Source organism: Aythya fuligula, chromosome 7 (assembly GCF_009819795.1).
Source record: "Aythya fuligula isolate bAytFul2 chromosome 7, bAytFul2.pri, whole genome shotgun sequence".
Lineage (NCBI taxonomy): Eukaryota > Metazoa > Chordata > Aves > Anseriformes > Anatidae > Aythya > Aythya fuligula.
In genome coordinates, this window is record NC_045565.1 from 16,436,890 (window position 1) to 16,453,485 (window position 16,596).

Consider the following 16,596-nt stretch of genomic DNA (forward strand, 5'->3'; position numbering starts at 1 on the left):
ATGCAGTTCCAGCTGCAGGAGCAGCTGGGGAGCTGCATTATGGCCAGGGCACCACCTCGCAGCCCTGCCCGGCAGGCTGAGCGGGCACGGCCAGCTGTGCTGAGGACTGTGTGCTGGGCAGGAACCTACCTCCCATGGAGAAATGCCTGGGAGCTGATTAAGCAAGCTGGGTAGATTTTTATGCTTTCAGGATGTTCTGATTTCCGAGTGTTTAACACCTGGTTTTCAAAGAGGTCATGAAGCAGAAAATCAGGATGAGAGCAAGTAGCTGATGTCAGACATGTGCCTGCCCTGCAGGTATCAATCTGTACCATGTGGAAGACACCTGAAACACCAGCTCAGCCCTTAGCCCTCCCTTTCCAATGTGCTCTCTCCTCATGGCAGGGTTTTCTTCCAGCTCCCCCCACCTCGCTCACTGCTTTTCCTTCTCCTGCAGGATAGTTGGTGGGGACCAGACGGGCCCTCGGCTGCAGCGCTCCCCTTCCCCGGGGCAGCGAGTGCTCTCCCCGCCGTCCCCGCTCAGCCCCCCAGCGCAGCTGCTGAGCTCCGGGCCAGCAGGAGCCCCGGCCACCACGCAGCCCTCGCAGCCCCGGAGGGCACCGCGGCACCTGGACAGCCTCACCTCCCCGCCCGACAGCGAGGCCTACTACGGTGAGACCGACAGCGACGCCGACAATGTGGCCCAGGAGAAGCACCGCCGGGCCCGCAAGAAGAGCCCGCGCTCCCCGCCTGGCAGCACCAACAGCAAGGCAGACGTGCCCCAGGACGAGGTGTCCCTGTCTGAGCAGAGTGGCTACGAGAGCACGCCGGAGGCCGCCGCGCAGGGGGAAGCCGAGGTGGCCAGCTCCGGCGGGGTGGCCAAGAGGGAGATCGCCTGCCCGCCCGGCAGCCGCACGGACACGCCGTTCTCGGAGAGCGATGGAGCGCTGCGGCCGCCCTCAGCCGAGGGCCGGGAGCCTTCCCCGGAGGCGATGCTCCTGCCCCACGCCACCAAGGCCATCCGAGCGGAGCGCCACCTCATCCCCATGGTGGGGCCCGTGGAGCACCCAGTGGATGAAGACCTGACCACCACGTACGCGGAGAAAGCCAAGCAGGCCAGTAAGTCCTCTGCGCCCTGCCACTGCCCCACGTCCTCTTCCCGTGCTTGAGCTCCTTTCCAAAGCCTCACGCCTGCAAATGGCAAGTGGGTTAGCTCCTCAGCTTGGGAAGAAGCAAGAGTCGAGTCAGCCCTGTGCAGACGGGCCTCCTGTTGCAGCTTTGGCACCAGGGTCTAGATCCCCCAAGGTGTCCCAAGCAACAGATAAGAGAAGGGGCCGGGGGTGCAGGAGTCACTTGTAGGAGCTGCAGCCACACAACTGTGCAGTGAGCCCTGGTAGAGCTGATGCCTTTCTAGAGGGGTACCCACAAGGGCAGGGGGGAGCTGGTCAGTCAGTTAATTCCAACGGGTCCTTGTAGGAAGTCGAGACCCTTCCAGGTGGGATAAAGCACTGAAGAATGTCATGTAGTACTTGGGTGATAGGCCTGAAGTGACCTTAACTGTGGATATCTTTCCTGGTTTCTGCTACACGTTGTATTTTAAACCTAAACACGAAGGCAAGGTAAGATGTTATTTGACTTCACAGTTGTGAAGTCGAATATTATTGCTTTTGATTATGATTACCCAATAATATTAGATAAAAAGTACTCAATAGCTTTTTTCATAGGAGTATCTCAGTGCCCAGTATGAGTGGCTAATGGACTTCTCTGAGCCTAGAAATAAAGCAGCTTTCAAACATCTGACTTAACTGAGGGACAGATTGGGAAGCTTATGAAAGTTATCAGGCTGATTCAGATAAACCACCCAGCTTCTCACTTCTTGTTCTCTGCTCCAAGTGCAAGGCATCTTTTCCCCAGACCAGCTAATATTGTAAGGCAGTTGGTAAGCCACTCCCTGCTCTTTTTCTTGGTCCTTTAGAGGTAACTTTCATACCCAGGCTGCATCCTTCAGGCAGGGTGCTGGCCTCCTGCTCTGCCCTGTACTGAGGGCACGGACTCAGCTGGGTGCCTTGCATCAGGCCCTGCTAGGCACTGCAACCAACTTGGTGCCTTGCGGGATTTCTTTCTAGTCTTTAGCAGTCCCTTTCCTTGGGAGAGCAAAGAAAGCAGTGATTTCAGCCTCTGTGAGGATGAAGCTATTTTTTCCCCCTTTGAATAATGTACAAGCATGAGGTGAATGGTGAGAAAGGCATGTTCAGCTGCTCCCTGCCACCTGATAGTCCCAGCAGTGGATAAGCAATTGCTTTACATCAAGGCCTATTTCCATGGATAGCGTCAGCGCAGAAGGCTCCCAGGAAAGCCACGTATTTAATGCAGAGCATTTCTGATGGCAAAATAATACCCCATGGCAGAAGGTGATGCAACTCTATTGCCAGCTAGAGGTAGGGTTCCTAGAAGCATTACACACCACGCTAATATTTTATTCTCCTATTACCCCTCCACCCCTCACCCCCCCCTTCTGGATTAGGTTTGGCCATGGGTGTCCTTATGTAAGAGCTGCTCTGCCGTGGATGGCAGTTCACATGGCCAGCTTGGCCTTTTCTTGGGTTAGGAATCTTGGCAGGAATGATGAAGGCAAAACTCGATGTCCTGATTGTGCTGGGGCACGGTACCCAATAAAAAAACAAAAATGATCAGCAGCCAGTAACTCTAGGAAGGATGGAAGCAAGGAGGGAAGGAGGATGGGAGGTGTTCGTTATGTGGGGAGCAGAGCTGAGGAGCACCTACACCTGCAATGAACCCAGGAGGGTGCAGGACCATGGAGCTGCGCTGGCTCCTGGGGGGAGGCTGCCTGGTACCAGAGGTTCCCAGCACTGCACATGTTGCCAGAAATTGGCCTTGCAAGGGTGCTGGGACACGCAATGGTTCAGCTCCTATGGTTGTGCCAGGCTCACGCGGAGCCAGAGGAGTTTAAAGCTCTGTTTCTCTGCCCCTCCTTAGCAGTACCCAAAGCACAACAGCGTGCTTGGGATTGGAGGGCTCCTGGGTTTTGCTAAGCAGGAATGCAAAGCCAAGCTCATGGTTCAGAAGCTAAATAAGTTTTTAAAAACTGAGTCAAGTAAGGTAGTTGACTTGGACAATTGGTCATAGGAGCCTAGGACCTGATGTAGACGCAGTAGACAGGTGAGAACCATTCTGGCACCAAATCAGATGTCTGCCTTTTGGAGCACCACCTCTCTAAATATCCCAGTGCTCCTGCGCAGCACACCCTCCTTGCCTTGCCCTGACCTCTTTGTCATGGCTCCCACCACTGCACCACACTATGAGTAACTCCTCTTGTTTGTTTGTTTGTTGGGAGTGTTAACTGGTTCCTCACCCTTTTCTTTCTATGATGTACTCCTGCAGCTTTCTCTGCCTGCTGGGATGTTCTCTCCAATGCTGGGGGTATTTCTCTTGTCCTTTGTATTCACTCTCTTTAACCTCTCATTGTCATTCCTGAACTACATTCTCCCATTCCTACCTGTCCCTGCACCTCAGGCAAACAGAATTAGAGGTAAATTTCTTATCTGGGCTGATTGCCTACTGTCCTCAAGAACATTAGTCAAACTACAAAATGCCCCCCATGTTCCTCTCATTCTTTTTCCTGCCTTCACTATAAAGGACGATCAGTCTTTTACGGCCTGATTCTTACTGATTCCTTTTCTGTTAATTTGTGTCTGACTGACAGTTCTCCAGTACACATCTTTTTCATCAAATCCACCAACTTTTGACAACTCCAGTTGCTTTCCCTGCTTTTGCTAAGAGGATATAAATCATGTGGCCATTGCCGGAGGTGACACTGCTGTCTGACACCTGCTCTGGCCGCAGTGCCACAGGAGCACACGGAGCTCGCTCACTCACACGAGCCCAGGGTTTGACCCTGGGAGCACGGTGTGGTGGTGAGAACAGACAGCGAAAGAGGATTTGGCAGTGGATGGGATGGAACAAAAGAAGCTCAGAGAGGAGGGGACAGCAGCTGATGGTGCCACCTTAGGATGCCTTGTGTGTAGGCAGCTGCTGTGCTGGGGCTCTCCTACCCTGGAAAGGGTGCAAGGGCTCAGAGCTCTTTCAGGCAACAGCCTGTGCAGTGAGGTGCAGGCCTGCCTCTCTCCAACATTCCTGCCCTCTCACAATTGGCACATTTTTGTTGACTCATTTTTTTCCATTGTGTGCGATAAGCACCTGCATCATCCCAGCTTCCCACAGGATGCACGTTTCTAATGTGCCTGCTCAAACCCACTTGGAGCATTGCTGATGCTGACTAGTGGGGCAGTGTGGGGAGCTGCACACCTAAGTGGTGGGAATCTGATTGAGCTCATGAAGGTCAGCAAAAAGCAGTGAGTTGTGGCATGGAGATTCACACTACAGACATTACAAGCAATTGCTAGTGAAGGCCCTTGGTTCCCAACAGCTCCTGCAGTGTCCCCCTCTGCACAAATGCTCACCCCCCACTCAGAGGCTTGGGATCCTTCTGTAGGCAGGACCTCCTCTCCTTATCCACCTGTGCTCCTCGAGGTGCACTGTATTTTCACCCCCATCCCCAATCATCTGCAGTCGTCTGCAATGGGCTCAGGTTTTCTCCCACCTGGCAATACCTATTGCTGGCAGAAGACAGGCATACCAGGACAGTGGTCTCGTCCTAACTTGCTATCACACTGTAGGAATTTGTGTCAGTGCAAGAAGTGCTTCAAAATATCTCAATTTAAACTTATCCACTGGACTATTTTTAGTTCCTAGGACTCAAGAGTCTTGCCATGTACGGCAAGGAAAGGGAGGGAAAAATGGGTGGGGAAATTTCCTCTTCTGCTTTATAAGGGCCTGGCTGTGGGTACACATTCATCAAAGTTACTACATTCCATATCAGAAAAGGAAATCCTTCTTGTTCAAATCGGATGTATGGCAGCATCACTTGCAGAGATAGGATGCTTATAAATAAGTGAGCTATTCATTGGAGGGTCACACAGATTACCTCTTCTAACAGCACAGACACATTTCTCTGCAGAGTGTGTGAGTAACAAGCCAACTACCAGCCGATTACAATGCACACAGGCCACAGGAGCTGCGAAAAAGATAAAGTATCTGAATGGCAGTTTGAACTTACTGCACCACGTTTTCTACTTGCCTTTCACCTTTGACAACTGTGACTAATAACTGCATCGTTGGTAGGCTAGCTTCATGGTTTTGCAATTCACTGCAATCTAGAAGACCAAAAAGATCCCCATTCTACCTGCATAAAAGTAGAACAGAAAAACATTCTGCTCAGATCAGGAGATTAAAATTGAACTATTGATCTGGCTGGAAGCCTGTTGCTTGCAGTATGCAGTATTCAGTGCTGAATAACCCTTGGTCCTTGCTACTCAGTAAGCAGCCAGCCCCTAGGAAAACAAGAACAGCCTCTGTGGTTGAATCACGGATGGAGAGTCTGACCTCACTTCAGCATGCATTGAACTAGAAATTGCCTACACTTGGGAAATCAGTTCACATACGCTGGTGTATGCAATCTAGCTGCATGCCTTTCTGCCTTTGCTTATGAATCTACCACTTAGTATTAACAGTCGGTTTTGAATTCTCTGCAGCTTGGAATGCTTGTATTAAAGAAGACAGCAGTGACATTAAGTGTGCATCTGGAGCCCTCTCCATATAGTTTTAGGCTTGAGTATATTATGTTTTCTACCGAAAGCACAGAGGTGATATTTTCAGACTGATGTATTAGTTGCTTGAGCAGAGATTGCCTGAAAATTTCTGGGTTCTGGGATTTTCAGAGCTGAGTTGAAAGAAATTGTAATGCAAACAAGCAACAAGAATTCCTCTCCCTGTCTAATTTTGTTTCGATCAGGTCTGAAAGTGATATGGGACTTGCTGAAAAGGTTGGGACAAGTAGGCAAAGACACTCAGAGACAACACTGAAATGAGAAAAAATGATAGTGATGGGGGAGGGAGAAGCATTAAAGGGTGAGGCATAAAAGGACTTTGACAAGGGGTAATTAAGCAATAGGTCATTGCTCAACAAGAGTGAGAGAAAATTATAGTAGGAAGGAGAAAGCTGTGAACCTGACAAATATAATTCGGCAGTTTCCCTTAAATCCATCGCAGGAAGGGAGATCTGTTTGTTGCGAAATCTGTAAAGCTGTCATCAGCGTATCTACTGCTCATGTTAACCAAGGATCTGGCTCTCAGTATACAAGAAAGAGGAGCAGGAATGAGGGGGAGAAGATTTGGCATATCTTGACACACTGAGTATACTGAAAAGGACAAGGCTGAATCACATCCTCTGTACAGGTGAAATGTAAGGACTTAGTGAAAATTGTATTGGAACAACCCCCAGGTCTTTGTTAATACCCTGGGATAAGGGGAAGGGACTCGGAAAAGGAGACCAAGAATAGCACCCTTCTTACAGGCATGGGCTCTGGAGATGACCAAAAAATAAAAAAGTAAAAAAAATTTAGCTTCAGTGAGGTGAATGAAGCAGTTCTGTTGAGCACACTTTGTGAGAAACAAAATGATCAGTAAAAAAAAACATGGACTAAAACCAACAAAAACCCCAATCAGTGACCTGCTCAGTAAGGCAACATACTTTGTGGCTGAAAAACGAAGGTGGACACAGTGTATGTTGACTTCTGCAAGATACCTGATATGGTTCTACATGACTTTTCCAACTAGAGAAATATGGGAGAGAAGGGACTACTGTAAGGTGACTACACAATTGGCTAAGTATAGAGCAGAAAACGTACCTATTAATGGCTCATGATGTCAGGGTAGCTAACTGGCTACGTTGGTAGTGGTGTTTCACTAGGCTTCTGAATCCAGTGGGACTACCTCTATATTTTCATCCATGGAGCTTTAAACACTAACGTATGTCAATCAAATGTCCTCTCCACCTCAATGTTATATGACTGGCAAAAAGACAGATGATTAAAAATCCCAACCCTCCTCTCTTCTGCCAGTGGATCTTGTCCTCTGGCTGCACCCAGACAGACCAGGCAGCGTGTGCTGAGGGGCACCCCAGAGCCCCTAAACTGCTGTTACTCAGAACTGGGACCTGGCTTGGACACCTTGCAGCTTTTCTCTGGTCTTTCTTCCCACAGAAACCCAGGTGTGTGGGGAACAGGGGGAGGGAGGTGGGTTATCTGGACTGAGAAGCTCAGAAGTGTTCCCAGGTCCACCACCTTTGTCTTCATATCTGCTTTTTCAACTGCAAATTCTTCCTAGTGAATCTTTTTAAATATCGTTGCTTCTCTTGAGTGTGTTGTACCTAGCAAGCAGTAACAGCAAATGGCAGTAATACCATTTTTAATGGATGGCCTGAGGATTCAGTGAGATTGCAGCGTGTTAATCAGCAGATGACATAAAGCATGGCAAGTACGTACAGTTGTCTTGTGGAAGGCTGGATTTTAGAATGAGGTGGGAGCTTGACAGGGCACAGAAAGGGACTAAAATCAATTAGATAACAAAATATATGACAAGTGCTACAGGACTAATCAAGTGCGCAGACCCAGATGGTGAACATATGCTTGCCTGTATTATCAGAGAGTGGATGCTGGAAACACTGAAGGACAAAGGGAAGATGAATAAGTACTAGCCTGCTGTCAGACAGCAGGCAAACCTGTGAGCAGCAGAATGAACAGATCCTGGTGTCCTTTTAATTTATGTCTCATATTTGATATCTCATTCTCTCATGTCTACTAAATGCAAACCTGCCTGATGCTTCTCATATTCAAAATGGGAACTTGCAATCTTTTCTGTGTGATCTTCAGTTTTTGGTGCCTAATGAAGACCACACTCCGGCTTTCTGCTTCCTATGGTGGGGTCTATCTCCTCTGCCTAGTCACCTATTTTCATGTAACTCATAGGAGGCTTCGTATCTTTGTGACTTCAGACTGAAATTAACAAATGAGCTCATAAGCGTCTAGGGTGAATCACATAAATCAAAAAACAGAGATGAAAACAACAACACAAAACCTGCAGTGTGACCACATAAACCCTTCTTAGGAGATCAGGCTAAAAATGCAAAGGACAGATTCACTACTACTTTCAACTTGCTGTCCTGGCAAAAAGAAAGCTCTCCTTTGGCAGTTTTGCTGTAGAAGGCTGTGTAGGGAATATCCAGGGCCCAGGTGTGAGAGGGAAGCCAGCCATGTGTGCTGCCTTTTGCTCTGAAGACTCATTTCCCTCCAGCTCAGGAAAAAAAGTCAAACTCAATCAACTGAAGGAGATTTTTTTGAGTGAACAAGCAGGATACCATGAGACTAACACAGAGACGAATCGCTGCCATGCATAGCAGTGTCTCTGAATCTTCTTAGCCTAGCAGGGTTCTTCAGTAGCAGTGTGGGAGTGAAGGAATGGCAAAGAATGGTCAAAAATCTACTAAGGGACTGAGCGCATTTTTTCTTACGGCTATTGATTCCTCTGTTACGAAGCTTGATTTCTGTCTTTCTAGCACCAGCAGATTGTAGTGGGGCAGTGTCTCACTAGTAACTCTTAAAATCAGTAGCCATTTAAGAAACTGCACTGGTTTCACAAGTACTTACCTGTACTTTTAACTCTAGCTACATGCTTAAGCATTGCAGACTTCAGTATGACCACAGCATTTGTCTGTACCATGCTAAACTGGAGGCAAAGCCAGTATTCATCTTTTACATGTATATCATGCACAGCTTGTGTGACGGAAGTGTGCAAACATCCAAGAATGAGAAATAAGTTTTCTGTCCCAAGAGTTACAACGCTTCTTTTGAGTAAATGAATATATAGTCCTCTGCCATATTCTGCAATTCAAACATTAGTTGTAGCTTGAAAGGCTGGCTTTCGACAGGGAAATACTTGGAAGGCCAATATAACCTATTCAAATCTTATTTTGAAAGGACTCCAGATATGAAGAGCATGAGATGTCTATATCCTCTAATGACTTACTGAGATATTTGCAACATTAGCCATGGAAAAATGACCTTGCCCAACATAAATAGCTGGAAAAACAAAATTGAAGTTGATCCCATATGAAAAAATAGTAGACAAAATAGTATTTCATCACACAGGAATAGGTTTTTTATATCTGAAATTAGCAACATGCTTATTTTCTGTGGTATTGGCTTTTCTAGAATTTGGTCTTTAGTAATAAAATTTACCAGCTTTATTTCCTTCATTCAGTGAACATGAACAGTATCTGACATTGTGTAAGCCTGCTTGTTCAGTAGTTTTCTTGAGTATACATTACAATGAGTATTACAATGAGTATACATTACATTGAGTATACATTACAATGCTTTCTTGTAGTGAGTCCTAATCTTCAAAAGTTTTTGCACTTCTCTTTACTGTAATTAGTAGCTTAATTTATTCAACTCCAAGTAAATTTAGTTAAATCAGTACATAGAAAAGTCTTTGAAGGCTTTGCCTGATGATTTGTGTGTGTGTGTGTGTATTACTCCAGCAGAATTTAATAGGAACAAAATTTGAGTGCTCTACAAATTAGCAAAAATTTTTCTATAGAAATTGTCCACCATACCAGCAGAATGTAAGAGTTTTATAACCCTTCTCTTTACTCTCTTATCCATTCCATTTGAATGTTCTTATTAGAGATTTTTTCAGCACTGCAGAGCTATATTTTCATTTCCAATTGCATACTGCATGTATCAGATCTGACAAGGCTTTTTCAAAGAGCCTGTATCCCTGTATGTGTAAGTATTAATCAGGGAAGAAGTGACTGAGCTGCTTTCATTGCTCTTGCTGTAAAAACCTCTGTACGAGGCCTGTCAGGCCTCTCCTACAGCAACACTGCCTGCGGAAATTGGATTTCTTGGCATTCAGCAATGGTCAATGGATTTTAGGAGGCATGGTCAGACCTTCCTTTTTGTAGACTCACTAACACCTGAGATGGTGTGCTCAAGTCCTGGGCTAAGGTACTGCTAGGGCTGTATGCCCGCTGTATGGGAGGATCACAGGGCAGTGTCCCACAGCTGCAGCTCCGGGATTCGCTCCCAGGCCCTACTGCTCGTGTACAGGAAGAGGCAGTAGGACAAGGCCTAGCCAAAGCACGGGAGATGCTGAGCAGCTCACAGGGCCACAGCTGTGGAGATGTGTAGGCTCCCAGCACCCTTTGTTCCCTTCCTCTTTGTCCACCCCAGTCCTTATTGTCATCAACTCATCTCTCATCACCGCTCAGTCTCCAGTGCTGGAGCGCTGCGTGGTGCTGCCAAAAAGCACTCCTTGGCCTCCAAACCCTCTGTCGCCCTCCCTGGGCACAGCCACACTCTTCATTATTGTAGGCAACAGTCTTTGCCACTTTTATTCAACTAAAACACTCCACTACAGGCACTGAGGATCCTAATGCTCCTCCATTAAATATTCCTCAGTCCTGCCACACAACAGGAATCAGTGCCATGGACGGGTACTCCTCAGACATGAAACACAATTGATATACATAGGAAAAGAAAACCTCTCCTCCAACCTCTTTTGTTCTTTGTGTTTGCCTGGAGCTGGGTGCTCTCTGAGGGTTTCAGAGAAGGAAAGCTGCTTTCCACTTGGCTGGGTTTCCCTGCCTTGCCACGCTGGACATGAGCACTGTGTTAGCCTTGTCTGCTTGCAGGACATTGAGGCGCTGCTTAGAAACACAGCTGCTAACCTGAAGCTTGCACCACTGAAGCAGTAAGAGTAGAGATTTATTTTAATTTATTTTAAGAAAAAAAAGAGAAGAGTTTCTCCTCCCAGGGAGTGGGGGAAAGAAGGAGGCTGTTTAAGTGCCAGGTGACAATGTCCATCACACTGCTCAGTGATGAAGCTAAGAAGGCAAAAATAGACCAAGTGACCTCATGGCTTTAGGCAGCAATGCCTATGAGACAAAAGAGAGGCTTTAAAAGGCTTGTGAAGCTGATAGCAAAGGGCTTGGACACCTCAGAGTTTTGGTTCTGCTCCAGCAGGGAACTGCTTTGCTTCTCTCTCATTGCCTCTCTCTGTTTATGGGGAGTTGTGAATTAAACGGGCTTTGTGACATGCCCAGCTCTCCAGGTCTGGACTCTGCCTTCTCAAGCTTGGATCAGCCTTATGCAGGTACAGATGTCTCCTCTTTCCTTTCTTTTTCTTTTTCTTTTTCTTTTTCTTTTTCTTTTTCTTTTTCTTTTTCTTTTTCTTTTTCTTTTTCTTTTTCTTTTTCTTTTTCTTTTTCTTTTTCTTTTTCTTTTTCTTTTTCTTTTTCTTTTTTCTTTTTCTTTTTCTTTTTCTCTTTTCCTTTTCCTTTTCCTTTTCCTTTTCCTTTTCCTTTTCCTTTTCCTTTTCCTTTTCCTTTCTCTTTTCCTTTCTCTTTTCCTTTCTCTTTTCCTTTCTCTTTTCCTTTCTCTTTTCCTTTCTCTTCTCGTCTCTTCTCTTCTCTTCTCTTCTCTTCTCTTCTCTTCTCTTCTCTTCTCTTCTCTTCTCTTCTCTTCTCTTCTCTTCTCTTCTCTTCTCTTCTCTTCTCTTCTCTTCTCTTCTCTTCTCTTCTCTTCTCTTCTCTTCTCTTCTCACTTTCTTCTCCTCTCTTCCCCTTTTCTGTTTCCACTCCTCCCTTTTCCCAGTTCATTTCCCTATTCTGCTTTCACTCTCATCCTTTTTCTTCAGCAAGTCATTTTGGGACAATTTCTCTTTTCCTGTTTTTCTTAAACCATTGTGGGAGATTGTACATTGAATACCATGATCATTTTTTCTGTTGGGAGAATGGGTGTAATTTGTTATGTGCTTTAGCCTTTATAAGAAAGGATGTAGGAAGAACAGAACAGAGAGGCAAGCTGCAGGTCCCAGAGGGCCTCAGTTTCCAGCTGCTTCAGAGCACAGAGTAGTTCAGAACAACTTGCTAAGGAAGCTGCACGTGGACATTAGTGCTGGGCCTGGCCCAAGAATTGGTTGAGGCATAACCAAGACCGTCTACTGTTCTATTTTCTCTAACTACATTTGCTAGAGCTGGGCCCTTTCATGGTGCTCTGCTGCCAGAAGGGCTGCCCAGACGCTCCCTTTGGATGGTGTAGCTCCCTGAATGTTAGCTCCTGATGCCAGAAATCCTCCTCTGAGTCACTCACGCAGAGTTGACATAGTCTGGACTTGATGTAGATTCTGTAGTGATGCTCTTCCTCCTTGTAAATTTAGAAGCAAAATAGGAGCCTGGTGAGGTGTAGTTACTGCATCCTCGTAGAAAGAAAGAAATCTCTCTTACTTCCTCCACTGTGAAAACCCCCAGACACAGGCATGCAGACTTCTAGGTGGAGTGGACAGACCTTCAGGGACTGGAACTCGTTTCCATCATGGGCAGCAGATCTTTGAGAGCAAGTTCTCAACTGTGCTGAAGAGCACTGCATCTCCACAAAATCCTGAACGCTAAATTCGTCTTGGTTCAGCTTAAATTTGGGATGTAAGGAAACTTTTGAAGACAGCTTTCACTCTCCAAGTGTAAATACAAATGGTGGGCCATTTTTTCAGGTCAGCACTGATTTTGCTTTTTCTTGTTTTCTGGGTGCAAAGGGGAAGAGCAGACAGACTGAGCACCCAAGTAAGGTGATTTCAAACCAGAGAAGTCCCCTTGCTGACATCATAAGGCAGCAGCATGTGCTCTGGAATTGCTGCAGACCTTGAGACGAGTCTTTCTTTGTCTTTATCTTAAGCTTTGTGGAAGAATGACTGCTCTGCAGACCAACTCCTTATTTTTAGCATGGGGTAAGAGAGGGAGGCTATTTCTGCTGTGGTTAAACTGGTGCAGTACGGAACAATGACATCTGCCACAACTGTGCAGCCTAGCCGGGTTTTAGGGGACATCTGCAGCCCCCAGGAAAGCTGGTGTCCTTCCTAGCTCCCTCTCCCCTGCTGTCCCCAGTGCAAATAACTGCCACATTAGCTGGTCCCCATTGAATGGATGCTTTGTGATGAAACGAAATGAGATTCAAAGAGGACTGAGCAGCTTCCATCCTTTCTTGACCTAACACCATCCACTAGCACTGCCTGCAGCTCTCCTGTCCTGTCCTATCCTGTCCTGTCCTCTCTTCCCCCCACCTTCAACAGGGCATAATTTTTTTCAGGGCAAGTGTAGTGCAAATTTCTCTCACTTGAACACCAATTCTAGGCAAGTCCCTGCTTTCCGTAGGGCAGCTGAGTTTGGTTTTGTGTTGAATCTTGCTCACCCCAACTTCCCTGCATGCCGGGCAGAGAACTCAGCGTTCCTCCCTGGGGCTTTAGTGTCCATTGGACTGGCAGAGCAGGTGGAAAATGATTATCCCGCCCTTTCATGCCAGTGTCCCAACAGGTGTTGGCTTTTCCAGGCAAGCCTGTGTAAGTGGATTCCTTTTGGCCTGGCTGATCGGTCATGGAGGTCTGGGATTCTTGCTTGGGAGCAAATGCTCTGTTTCCTTGCTGGGCATGGGGCACAGGCAAGGGACTACAGCAAGGGTGAAAACCTGCCTCCTGCTGCTGTGAGGCCGCTGCAGGGAGCAGCAAACAGCCCTACACACAGTACTGCTGCAAGATAGTCACTGCAGGGCTCAGGCCCCGATTGTCCCTCTTGAGCTCTTTGTGACTCCATAATCTTTGGAGTAAGGAGAGTTCACCTGTATGAACGTTTTTGACTGTGTTTGCAGGGAAAGAGAAAACTGAACATGGGTTTGTATCAGTAGGTCTTAAAGATACTATCAGCAAAGGTTGGAAAGAAAAGGAAGGGCAGGGGGGTGACAGTGTGCCTTATTGTATGAGCACTCGAATACCTACAGCCGTATCGCTCTCCATCTCTGTCCGTCCAGCCTTTTGCTGAGCTCTGAGCTTGCCTCTCTTTGTCTCTTGCAGAGCTCCACCGCCACGAGAGCATCCAAGAGAAGAACGTGAAAGAAGCCAAAACCAAGTGCAGAACCATTGCCTCCCTGCTGACAGATGCACCAAACCCCCACTCCAAGGGGGTGTTGATGTTCAAGAAGCGCAGGCAGAGGGCCAAGAAGTACACACTGGTAAGCTTTGGTAGTGTCGACGAAGACCGCTCCTACGAGGAGGAAGACGGAGTTTTTCCAACCAGTGAGTCTGAATTTGACGAGGAAGGTTTCTCTGATGCCCGAAGCTTAACGAATAACTCAGACTGGGACAACACTTACCTGGACATTGAAAAGTCCAAGTCAGACTCTGAGCAGAAAGACGAGAAGCAAAAAGGTTTGAGTGAGGCCTCGGGTAAAGGAGCCCGCTTATTTGAGCAGCAGAGGGAACGTGCTGGGAAGTACACAGTAGAGAAAGTCCCTGCAGAGAAGAGCCCCCAGCTCACCCCAGCTGTGCAGCCGCAGCCGGGCATGCTGAATGGAGAGATGCCTGTGCCCCAGAAGACAAGCAGCGTGCCCCTCAGCATCCACCTGGAAGGTGTGCCAGTGCCCAGCAAGCAGCCAGCCACCCTGCCCGCTCCGCTCCTGGCTCCCTCCAGCCCCACTGTCTTCCAGCCGGCCCCCGGCACCCCCGACCCCTTCTCTGCAAGCACGGCCAGTATGTTCAACAGATCTGCACGGCCCTTCACCCCTGGCTTTTCTGGCCAACGCCCAGCGACATCCTCTGTCATCTTCAGGCCATCTGCACCCAAAAAGCCTGCTGAAAGCCTGGGTGGGCAAAGCACGGCGGTTCCCCCTTTCTCGCCTCAGGCTCCAGGATCACCTGCCAGTGCTGCAGTGCCGGCACACCGCGGTGCAGTGAGCTCCTCCACATCTCTGTATATTCCCGCACCAGGAAGGCCAACGCCACCAGTAGAATCACAGCCTAGAGCGGGAGGAAGCGCTCCAGAGGCTAAGCCTTCCACCAACACTGCCCGGACATCCACTGCCTCCATATTTCTGTCAACTCCCTCAAAGCCAGGAGGGGAGGTGGCCTCTGCAGCGGCCCAGCCACGAGCCCCTGGAACAGCCTCCTCGTCTTTGTATATCAGCCCAGTGCCACCGCAGCACATGGTGAGCAGCTCCCCGCTGCCAGCGCAGCCTCCTCCTGCCACCTCACCGGCGACGCCACGGCCTCCTTCCGAGCCCCTCACCTCCAGGGAGCAGAGGATCGCCGTGCCGGCTCCCCGCACAGGCATCCTGCAGGAGGCCCGCCGGCGGGGCAACAAGAAACCCATGTTCAGTAAGATTGAGGAGAAGAAGAAGAACTCACCCAACCCCGAGCTCCTGTCTCTGGTGCAGAACCTGGATGAGAAGCCAAAAGGTGACCAGCCCGGAGCAGGCTTTGAGTCTGGGCCAGAAGAGGACTTCCTCAGCCTGGGTGCCGAGGCCTGCAACTTCATGCAGTCCTCTGGCCGCAAGTTCAAAACCCCACCTCCAGTGGCTCCGAAGCCTCAGCAGCAAGATGCTGGACTGGTAAATGGGGCCCATGACATGCCTCAGCTTAAGGGCAAGGGGGCAGAGCTCTTTGCCAAACGCCAGAGCCGCATGGACAAATTTGTGGTGGAGACAACGCCAAAGCCAGAGTCCAAGCCCAGGACCCCTTCTCCTTCCCCTTCTCTACCTTCGTCCTGGAAATATTCACCCAACATCCGGGCCCCCCCTCCGATAGCTTACAACCCGATGCATTCCCCTTTCTATCCTCTGGCTGCCAGCAAGTCTCAGGCTAGCAAAGCAGAGAGCAAAGTGAAAAAGGCACCTGGCCAGAAATCAGGGCTCAAGGTCATCGATTTCATGCGCCATCAGCCCTACCAACTCAAGTCAGCCATGTTCTGTTTTGGAGATCCCCCAAGCCCCAGCACGCAGGAGCCTCCTGCTCAGGCAGCCCCGCAGCCCGGCTCGTCCTTCCCCGCGGCCAAGCAGGTCCCGGTGAAAACAGCCAAGGCCCAGGAGATTCGTCGCTTCTCCACCCCGGCTCCCGCGCCGGCCTCAGGCAGCATGGCACCCACCGTGCTCGTGCCCCGCTCGGCCACCACGCTGGATGAGCCCGTGTGGAGAACAGAAATGGCCTCCTCTGCCCCCGCTACCCCAGCGCCCTTCCAGGTGGAGCTCAGCCAGTCCCCTAAGCCATACCAGAGTTCCCCTGAGCTTGTTCAGGCGAGCCTGGGGCCTTCCCCAAACCCTGCCTCAGCCTCTCGGTTTCAGGTGGCCAGGCCCAAATTCTCAGCGGCCAGAACGGGGATGCAGGCCAACGTGTGGCGGCCGAGCTTTGGCCACCACTGAGGCAGGTGCCGCTACCATCCCATCCACGGCCCCGCAGAGATAGTGCTCGTTTTGTCTTTCATGTCAGCTCAGTACATTGGGGTGAGTGATGTAAAATGAAGAAAAGAGAAAAAAAAAATTGCTCCCCTCTTGCACCACCCTCTCCCCCAACCTCCCCTTGGTCTCAGATGGGCAGCTTCATGGCAAGGCTTACGGCTGTGGCTACAGATGGAGGAAGAATGTGGAGAGAGGGCACGTGTGGTACACAGGGACTGGGAACTCAACTGCACCAGCAAAACCCGTGTCTGGAGAGGGTGAATGGCAGGTGTGGTCTCAACGAGGACATGCAGTGGTTTCCTCCCAAGGTCTTTGGAGCCAACCCTGAATGGAGGGGCCTTGGCGGACAAGAGCCTTCCAGGAAGGACGGGTTGGAGACAGGATTACAAAACAGAAGTCCTACCTTCCCCACCAGACTGCTTTT

At 49.0% G+C, this 16,596-nt stretch overlaps 1 protein-coding gene across 1 annotated transcript in view; it reads left to right on the forward strand.

Moving 5' to 3' along the window:
- The window catches only part of SYNPO2L (synaptopodin 2 like), a 32,299-nt gene extending 16,163 nt beyond the window's left edge, over positions 1-16,136 (forward strand). Inside the window, exons 3-4 of the mRNA XM_032191595.1 lie at positions 437-1,098; positions 13,798-16,136. Of these exons, the coding sequence (XP_032047486.1) occupies positions 437-1,098; positions 13,798-16,136 (3,001 nt within the window). The remainder of the gene's footprint in view (positions 1-436; positions 1,099-13,797) is intronic.
- Positions 16,137-16,596: the final 460 nt, after the last annotated feature.